The sequence below is a fragment of the Peromyscus eremicus genome, chromosome 2 (genome assembly GCF_949786415.1).
Source record: "Peromyscus eremicus chromosome 2, PerEre_H2_v1, whole genome shotgun sequence".
In the NCBI taxonomy this organism is placed as follows: Eukaryota; Metazoa; Chordata; class Mammalia; order Rodentia; family Cricetidae; genus Peromyscus; species Peromyscus eremicus.
In genome coordinates this window covers 150526096-150536461 of record NC_081417.1, presented here as the reverse complement: position 1 = coordinate 150536461, position 10366 = coordinate 150526096, and the positions used below count along the sequence as shown (strand labels likewise).

Sequence of the window (10366 nt, the reverse complement as noted above, 5' to 3'; positions counted from 1 at the left end):
TTGAAAAACCAAAAATATTTAATTTTTTTAAAAAAGGAAAAAGACTTCAGCCCTGCTATAGCTCAAGAGAAAAGCACAGGTTGTGGGTGAGAAGCCAAATTACTTGGCTTTGGTAGGTTGAATCAAATGGTGGCTCAACCATACGAATGACACCATGGAAGAAAAAGCTTAGTTAAAATGAGTTCTGACTCCATAACTTCTGTGATTTCAGAGAGAAGCCATGGGGTGGAATCAGTCCTCAGACTGTAGCTAAAAATGGCTCTGGCATTGGCCCCATCAGGGTTAGGCAGCCAAGTGCACCTTTAAGGCAGAGCTGACCCATCAGGCTTGGAAGCAGGGACGGAGAACAAGTTGTCAGAGGATTTCTAGTAAGACTAGAGACACAGAAGGCTAACTAAAGTCGATTTAAACAGCCTCCAAGGAGAAAAACCAGAGGTCTCATAAAAGGAAAAAACAGAAGCAAAAAGCCCCAGAATATCCATAGATGGGCAGATAAAGGAAACAGAGCAGTAGGTCAGATGCATGGAGATGCTCGCTGCGGTGGCTCTTCGTCCCACAAGGACTGTGCGTCACTGGATCCCAGCAGTTCTACATGAAGGTCATCTTCTTCCCCCAGATTCAGAGAGATGAGAGCCCAATCCAACTTCACCGATCCACCAATCCACGGCCACAGCTCCTTAGCTGACCCTCTTCCCTGAGGCTCTCCACTCTGGCAGGATGCTCCTGTTTTACCGCCAGGCTCGATTGAGGAGTTTCACCTGTGCCAGCCTCTTTGTGATCATGGTGGCAAAAACCAGGCCAAAAAGGACACTGCTGATTAGCACATAGTCATAGTCATCCTTGAGGACATCGAACTGCTTGGATGGGTAAACTCGAGTTTGGTAAATGTCCAAACCATAGGCCACAACCTGAAAGACAGACGGAATGAGAACTGGGAAAGAAAGGCAGCCAGTGAGTCACCAGCACCTCAGACTCTGTTAGGAAGGAGATGGGATCCTCAGGGCACAAAGCCACACTGCAGATGCCACATGGGGCCACTCACCAAACAAGTGGACTCCAGGCCTGATGGTGCTGTGTAGATGCCTCGCATTCGAGAGACTGTCTGGTTATAGTTTATGAATCGCTCTGCGTGAATCTGGACATCTGGAGAATATGGGATCAGGTTCTCCTCTCTGCAAAACACAGCAGAGGGACAGGGACTCTAAAAGCTGCTGTAATGGAATCTCTTTCATGGCTGCCCTTCCTGGGACCTGGGAAGGCTCCAGGACACACATCAAACCTTGAATCTCCTTTGAGGAGTACTTGAGTTAGGTCGTACAATGCAGCAGCTGAATGAACGGTGAAGGGCTATACGGAAGGCCAGTTGGAGAACAAGGTTAAGCGCCAATTTGATAAGAACATATAACACAAGCCAGGCATGGAGTTGTACACGCATAAATCCCAGCATTTCGGAGGTTGAGAAAGGAGGACTGCCTCAAGTTCAAGGCCAGCCTGGGCTAGTGAGCTCCCGTTTCAAGATCCAAACGAAGGAAACCTGACACAGCCATCCGGCCCTGCACACTAGAGGGAAGTCCTGACTTCTGACATTTCAAACCAGCACGCTGGACCACTGGCGACTCCTGCTCTTCACACCAGTGAAGTCCTCAGTTCCATTCACCCTCAGAAAGCCTGGCACCCTTCTAGCTCCACCCCCTTGCCTGCTCCAAGCCATCCTCCTCTGTTCCTCCCACTGCCCACTTCTGGGTATCCTGAAAAGACTTCAGAACATAGGGGAGGAGACAGGCCCAGATGGTAGGGAAGTGTTCACGCTAATGGTGAACAATCGACGCGCTCCAGGCCTCCTCCCCAGTCTGCCCCTTCCTCACTGAGGACTAACATTCTCAGCAGGCTAAGTTCCTGACAGTCAGACCCTTCTGCCCACAGGTGTCTCACCTGCTTTGTTCTGTCGGGATCTCAGGACGCCGGGGATCCAGCAAGGCCTTGGGGAGGGAAAGGATCGCTCCAGAAGGCAGCCCAACTGCACAGGAAGAAATGAAGATTCACATTTTCTAATCCTGAATGAGGGCCACAGGTGGCTGTTTGAGCCATGCCCTGAAGCACTGCCCCTAGTGAGGTAGCAGGTAACTGTTACACCTGCCTATGACCTTGAGGTACATGCCCCTGGGGCGTGGCCACTGGAGGGGGGGACCCTTAAGACCTGGGATACAAGTACGTGGTGCTCTCTTTGCTATCTCCTGGTTTGGGGTTACATAGAAGTTTACAATTAAGAGTTTAAAATAGCCGGGCGGCAGTGGTGTATGCCTTCAATCCCAGCACTTGGGAGGCAGAGCCAGGCAGATCTCTGTGAGTTCTAGGCCAGCCTGGGCTACAGAGTGAGTTCCAGGAAAGGTGCAAAGCTACACAGAGAAATCCTGCCTCGAAAAACCAAAAAAATAAAAAATAAATGATATCAGAGTCAGGCATGGTGATGAAACCTTGAATTCCAGCACTTGGAAGGCAGAGAGAGGATCTCAGGGATTAGAGGCCAGCCTGGTCTACATAGTGAGTTCTAGGACAGCCAGAGCTATGTCTGTCTCAAAAACAAACAAATCAGGATGCTGAGCATTCAAGAGGTAGAGGTAGGAAGATTAGGAGTTCGAGGCTATCTTGGGCCATGTAAGATCCAATCTCAAACAACAAAGAATGACATGGAGAGTCAGACACAGAAGGACAAGTTCCATACTTTTTCTCATACGCAGAAGGACTTAAGTTTCTGTGTGTGTGCCGAGGTCATAAAAAGTAGAAAGAGGACCACGAAAGAAAAGGAAGAGATGGTGGGGGAAAGAGAAAGAGAGTCAGGGGAACTCCATGCTACATGGAAGTAGAAGATGGACTTTGTAGAGGGAGGGAAGAGACCAACAGAGGGGAAAGGGCATAAATAACAACAAAGAATAATGACACATTATTTTGTATGCTAATCTAAAAATATATATATAGCTAAAACAAATAGACATTAGGGATGGGTTTCTGAGCTGCAAGAAAGCACCAAAGAAAGGAAATGGTTCATGAGAATCAAGGACTGAGCAAAAGCCATCAAAGCTGAACTAAGCAAAGAGAAAGAGAGCCTAGTTTCTGCTGGCAGTGCATCCCCACTTCAGTGTGAATCAGTCTCTGCTGGAAATGCATCCCCACTTCAGTGTGAACCTGTCTCTGCTAGCAGTGCATCCCCACTTCAGTGTGAACCTGTCTCTGCTAGCAGTGCATCCCACTTCAGTGTGAACCTGTCTCTGCTGGCAGTGCATCCCCACTTCAGTGTGAATCAGTCTCTCTGCTGGCAGTGCATCCCAATTCAGTGTGAACCAGTCTCTCTGCTGGCAGTGCATTCCACTTCAGTGTGAACCAGTCTCTCTACTGGCAGTGCATCCCCACTTCAGTGTGAACCTGTCTCTGCTAGCAGTGCATCCCCACTTCAGTGTGAAACCCTCCTCCCAACACTCACTGAGCAAGTGTCGGCTGGTGATGCCACGCTCCGTGATGGTAGCCTCCATAGCACTGATGGAGGAGGGGAAGATGTAGGACTGCTGGAGGACCTGAGGCAGCTGGGGACGGTCTAGGGAGCTGAAGGCAGTGGCATTATACTGCTCAGTGCCCTCGTAGAGCTCTAGGGCGGTCAGTTCATTGCGCCGAGCCTTAGAGTTCCAGTATTGGTACTGTGGGCAGAAAGGGAGGCAATTTGGTTTAGTGCTGAATCAACTGAAAAGGGAGGTTGCACTACAGATGCCATTAACAGCAGCTGCAGACCAGAGAGGAAAAGACCCAGTCGTCCCATGCTCTTCTTCCTTGTTGCAATTTTACTAACTTCCATGACGGCTTTGTCTAGGCTGTCCAATGTTGTCCATGACACAGGAACTGCCCATGTTCTTAGGAGTCATAGTAACAGCAGCCACCCTCTGGGAGCTTATGAGGTGCACTGTTCTGAGCTAGCCTGGAGGAGACTACTACTGTCCTTATTTCACAATGCAACCAAGAGCTCACAAGATTAGTTCAGGGTTCTACAGTCAGGAATGGGAAGAGCAGAGCTCAAGCCCAAGCCCATCTGCTGCTTTCCAGGGAGCTGGGATATTGAGAAAGCAAAGTGGCTGCTGTTTCTGGAAAGAACCTAAGATTCGGGGACCTTCTGAGCTCCTCTGTGTCCCTGGCAGTGACTCCTTACCACCACCCAGTTCTCTGAATGCACGAGGTGGACGGGGCCCTTGGCCTTCTTCTGCACAGAGGAGTGGACGATGCGGCCAGTGACACCATCAATGAGGAAGATGCCAATAAAGGTGCGCTCAGGGTGGACATCCGTGCTCTCTGTCACCACCGCCAGCAGGTTGGGGTTCAGACTCTAGGGAGGGAAACCACAATGACAAACTTTAGGAGCCATGATAGCATGTCACGTACTTGGATCTCCTGTGAGCCCTGGGGCCTGAGACCAATAAGGAGCTCAGCCACTTGGCAAAGGAACCAGCATTGCAGAGCAAAACAGCTCCCTATGTAGTTTCTCAATTCAATGTTTGCTTTAAATATTCTGAGGACTGGGGCCACACTGCATGCCTTGCATGTCCCTTAATCCTCTTCAAAACCTTATGATACAACCACCGCCCCCCAATGGAGCTCTGAGGACCAAAGCCAGCTGCAAGTGCCTTGTCTGCTGGGCCATCTAGCTCACCACCACCCCTTTCTTTTGAGACAGAATGTCACTATGCAGTCTAAGCTGGCCTTACATTTACAATCCTCCCACCTCAGCCTTCTGAGTGATGGAATTAAAGTGTACCACCCTTCTCTAAGGTAGCTTGTTACCCACAAATCACCTGATGGACTGATTAACCTTTAACCCCAGAAGACTGTAGTCATACCTGTACTATTAATAAAACTAGCACTGGCCGAGAGGGCCACACAGCAAGCACTGGGAGAAGATGAACAGCTCACGTGAGGTCCACAACCAGCAGAGGAAGGTATATTTGTTAGGCTGGGTACATAGCTGGGTGGCAGAGTACTTTTCCTAGCATGCCAGAAGCCCTGAGTACATCTATAGCACACACACACACACATTTCACAGACATCAATACACAGGAATCAAATAACTTGACCAGAATTTCAACACTAACTCTCCTCAAAGCCTTACTTGGGCCAGTGAAATGCCTCGGCAGGTGAAGATACTTGCCACCAAGCCTCCTGTCAACCTGAGTCCAAACCCCAGGACCCACATGGTGGAAGAAGACAGCCAACTCCCACAAGTTGTCCTCTGACCTCCACACACATGCCACAGTGCATGCCCCATCCCCACATATACAGAATAATAAGTAGGGCATGTTAGCGCACACCTTTAATCCCAACACTCAGCGGCAGGGTGATCTCTATGAGTTCAAGGGGAGCCTGGTCTACAAAGTGAGTTTCAAGCCAGCCAGGCCTATAAGAGACTCTGTCTCATAAAAAATAAATCTAAAATTATACACATCAATAAATAAAAACCAGCCTTCCTCATTGCCAGGCTGCGGCATACCTTATAGAGCACACTTCGATCCCCCATCACCCGGCCCTGGGAGTGCACGTGTTCGCTGCTGCGCTTCCCCTTCACCTTGACGACCCGCTGCACTTCTGGGGGAATGGTGAGCTCCCAACTCAGTTCCGTGGTGAGATCCTAGGGAAGAGCAAGAGCACTTGTGAGTGGGAGATAGGCCAGGGCCAGATATGGAGTCAGAGGCGTCCCACAGCTGACCCAGCCTGCAGTGCGGTATCTGAGTCCTGTGGACTAGAAGGACCAGGGACAGACTCGGCTTAGGCTGGATGGGTAGGTAAGTCAGTGATGTACTTGCTGAGTTGGATTCCCACACCCAGATAAAGGAAGTCTGCTGGTGGCTGCACTTGTAATCCCAGCACGGGGAAGGTGGAGACAGAAGGTCCCCAAGGGTTCACTGGCGAGCCAGCCTAGCGTACTCAGTGAGCTCCAGACCAGTGAGAAACTCCACAAAGTTAAACAACAAGGTGGCTGGCACCTGAGAGATGACATCCAACATTGTCCTCTGGCCACTATACATATGCATACATGTGCACTTACACCTCACACACATGTATACACACACAAAAGCAAGACTTGTAAGGAAGTTTGGAAGTCTCTGTTTAGTAAAAAAAAAAGATATAGCTGGGTCTACATGGTAAGTTCCAGGCCAGCCAGGATAAGAGTAAGATCTTATCTCAAAGAAAGATACTAGGCCCAGTAAGATGGCTCAGCTGGTAAAGGGGCTTGCCACCAAGCCTGACAACCAGGGTTCAATCCCTGAAACCCACATGATGGAAGGAAAGAAACAATTACTGCAAGGTGTGCTCTGAGCTCTGATCTCCACATGAGTGTCATGGCATGTGGGCTCATGCTTGTATACGCATATACACATACATACTTCCCTATACTCATACAGAATAAATAAATATAATTTTTTAAATTAGAAAACAAGAAAGGGAGGCTAGAGAGATGGCTCAGTGGTTAAGAGCACTGACTGCTCTTCCAGAGGACCCAGGTTCAATTCCCAGCACCCACATGGTGTCTCACAACTGTCTGTAACTTCAGTTTTGGGGACCCAACACCCTCACACAGACATACATGCAGGCAAAACATCAATGCACATAAAATAAGAATAAATTATTAAAAAAAAATAAGAGGGGCTGGATTGATGGCTCGGCAGTTAAGAGCACTGGCTGCTCTTCCAAAGGACCTGGGTTCAATTTCCAGCACCCACACGGTAGTTCACTATTGTCTGTAACTCCAGTTCCAAGCGATCCAGTACCCTCTCACAGAGTATATAAAGGCAAAACCCTAGTGCACATTAGATAGATAGATAGATAGATAGATAGATAGATAGATAGATAGATAGATAGATCTTTTTTTAAAAAAAAGAAAGAAGGAAAAACACTAAAGCAAGGAGCTGGGAATGGAGTTCAATTTATAATCCCAGAACTTAGGAAATTGAAACAAGAGGATACCATGAATTCAAGGCCAGCCTGAACTACACAGTAAGATCCTGCCTCAAAATAAACAAATAAATGAGTAGGGTTTCTGAAAAAAATAATGAAGCAGAGCTGGGCAGTCAGTGGTGATGCATATCTTTAATTCCAGCACTCAGGAGGCAGAGGCAGGCGGATGTCTGTGAGTTCAAGGCCAGCCTGGTCTACAGAACAAGTTCTAGGATAGCCTAGTCTACAGAGAGAGTTCCAGGGTAGTCAGGGCTGTTAGACAGAAAAACTCTGTCTCAAAAAAATTTAAAAAAAAAAAGAGAGAAAGAAAGGGATGAAGGAAGGAAGGAAGGAAGGAAGGAAGGAAGGAAGGAAGGAAGGAAGGGTGATCTAAGCAGAAAAGACATTAAGTGAAAATGCAAATAAGTAAAATAAATATAGATCTGTTCTCTTTGAGAAAGACATAATTTTATGAGACATGTAGATGCATGTGTCCATACAGCTATGCTTACAGTACCCCAGCACACAGCAAACAGCTGGCAAGGACAGCTGGGAATAGGATACAGGGATGTGCATATTTGCTCAGGGGATCTTTTTACTTTCTTTCTTTTTTTTTTTTTTTTTTGGATAGGGTCTCTCTTCATATGCTGGCTGTCTTGGAACTCACTATGTAGTCCAGGTTACTTTACACATGTGGGTGTTTTGCCTGTATATATGTTTGTGCAGCACAGGAGGACAGAAGATTGTTAGATTCCCCTGGGGCTGGAGTCACAGGTGCCTGTGTTGCCATGAGGGTGCGGGGAACAAACCCAGGTCTGCTGTAAGAGCAGCCAGTGTTCTTCGCCACTGAGCCATCTCTCTGGCTCTTCTAATATTTTTAATAAAAATGTTATTAATAGGGGCTCGAGAAATGGTTCAGTGTGGTAGTATTATATTCCCCAAAATATTGTGTACCCTAATAAACTTATCTGGGGTCAGAGAACAGAACAGCCACTAGATACATAGGCTAGAAAATGGTGGCACTCACGCCTTTAATCCTAGCATTCCAGAGGCAGAAATCTGTCTGGATCTCTGTGAGTTCAAGGCCACATTGGAAACAGCCAGGCATGGTGACACATGCCTTTAATCCCAGGAAGTGAGCCTTTAATCCCAGGAAGTGAGGGCAGAAAGCAGAAAGGTATATAAGGCGTGAAAACCAGGAACTAGGCTGGTTAAGCATTCAGGCTTTCGAGAAGCAGTTCAGTTGAGATTCATTTGGATGAGGACACAGACGCTTCCAGTCTGAGGAAAGAGGATCAGCTGAGGAACTGGAGAGGTGAGGTAGCTGTGGCTTGTTCTGCTTCTCTGATCTTGCAGCATTCGCCTCAATAACTGGCCTTAGGTTTGATTTTATTAATAAGACCCGTTTAAGATTCATGCTACAGTTCAGTGGCAAACCACTATCTGAAGCAAAAACACTGGTTGCTCTTCCAGAGGACCCAGGTTCAGCTCCTAACATCCACATCAGAAGGCTCACAGTAGTGTGACTCCAACTCCCAGGGGCTCAGCATTCTCTTCCTACACCCACTGGCACCTACACGAATGCCCTTACATGAACACATATACACATAATTAAAAATAACAGCAGAGATGTAGACGTGGCTCCATGGGTGAGAGCACTAGTTGTTCTTCTAGAGGACCTGGGTTCATTTCTGAGCACCCACATGGCAGCTCAATAGTCTGAACTCCTATCACAAGAGATCTAATAACCTCTTCTGGCCTCTAAGGGAACCAGGCATGCAGGTGATACACAGACATATATGTATGCAAAGAAAATAATAAAAATAAAACTTAATTGTTTCTCAGGCTAAGTATCATGATCTTATTTTTTTACATCTATTTACTTATTTGTGTGTTTGTTTGTGTGTGTGTGTGTGTGTGTGTGTGTGTGTGTGCATGTAGAAGTCAGAGAACAACCTGTGAATGTTAGTTTTCTCCTTCGAGCATGTGGGTTTGAGAGACAACACTTAGATTGTCAAGCTTTGCAGTGAGTGCCTTTCCCTGTTACCCTCACCATCTTACTTCATAGACATGAAAACAGGGCTGCAGACATAGTATGTGCCAGATTACAAGTCAGCAAGCAATGAAACTGAAGTACTAATCCCAGCAGCTGAGTCTAAGCTGCTGATTGCTGTTCGTGCTTTACCTCTCAAGACATATTAAAGGACAGAAGAGGAAGGCTCTCTGGTGACCAAACACCACCCAAAGTTCCCTCTAGGTAGCCCTGTTACCAAGGCCAGCCTACTGTGAACTTCAGAGCCAGCATGCATGGATACTGGCAAGGGCTGAACCCCTTCAGAGCCAACTGACCCATTTCTGGAAAGAGAGTGCAAAGCACATATTCTGTTGAAATTTGCTTTTGTATAAATGCTCATCTCAACCCTCACCCATGCCCCCTGCCTCCAGCCTCAGAGCAGCATGACGCACCCTTTCTGGGCTTCAGGATCTGTAGGACACCACTATGTGCTGCTCTACCCAAAGCACTGAGGACTAAGTCCACCACAAAGTACCTGCCCATCCAGTGTTGGGGGTATTCAATCATACTGTGAACCCCAAGTTCGTATTTGTGTTAATTAAATAAAATTAACCTTGGGTCAGGAGGCTGAGTTAGCAACTAGTTGACAGAAAGTAATCATAGAGCATCAGAGGGCATCTGGAAGAGATAGAGATGCGCCGGAAGGAAGAGGGAGGGGTTTGGAGTATCAAGGCTTTGTTTGGCGGAGTGGAAGGATGCTCTCTTTCAGAAACAAGGAAAGGTTAGCTAGGTTTCACCCCAGCCTTTGAATCTCGAGTTTTATTTATAAATCAAACAATAGAGATTTAGGTGAAGCTACCTTTAGCCTGAATGGCCAAGCCGGTGCCTGCGGGAACAGAATTCCCACCAGGCTGCAGCCTGAGCAGCCAGGCAGCTGCCAGAGAAGCAGACCAGCAACTGCGGAGTGGCAATTGCTGGCTAAAATAGCAGTAGATTAAAGCTAGGCCACTGTGCCAAAGTTAAAACAACAACCCAGTGTGAACAAATGGGAGCCTTTGAATCAGGCATTAGGGCCACTGTAGCCAAACAGCAGGAAAGACCCACAGTGTTTCACAAGGACAGCCAGCTGCTTCTTCCCTACCTTCCGAAGCCGATATCCACTGAGCCGCCCCTGCTCTGCATCCACCAAGTAGAAGAAGATGGAGGGAGCAAGTTCATGTAGCTGTCTCAAGACATTCCGAGTAGCTGGAAAAGCTGTGACCTTGAAAAATCCAGATAGCCCAGCAGTGTTACAGCAAGTTCAGAAACCTTGAAGCCTGTTTCTCAAGAGCCATTAGTGCTTGCCCACTAAAGAAAGCTTTAAACATAAAACAGTGAACCATA

General features: G+C 47.4%; 1 protein-coding gene across 1 annotated transcript in view; it reads right to left on the bottom strand.

Annotated features, from left to right (window-relative positions):
- Positions 1-391: 391 nt before the first annotated feature.
- Positions 392-10366, bottom strand: part of Emc1 (ER membrane protein complex subunit 1) — a 25106-nt gene continuing 15131 nt past the window's right edge. The window contains exons 17-23 of the mRNA XM_059255295.1: positions 10125-10244; positions 5525-5662; positions 4193-4366; positions 3479-3689; positions 1933-2017; positions 1043-1172; positions 392-908 (exon numbers count right to left, since the gene is read on the bottom strand). Of these exons, the coding sequence (XP_059111278.1) occupies positions 729-908; positions 1043-1172; positions 1933-2017; positions 3479-3689; positions 4193-4366; positions 5525-5662; positions 10125-10244 (1038 nt within the window). The 3' untranslated portion in view covers positions 392-728. The remainder of the gene's footprint in view (positions 909-1042; positions 1173-1932; positions 2018-3478; positions 3690-4192; positions 4367-5524; positions 5663-10124; positions 10245-10366) is intronic.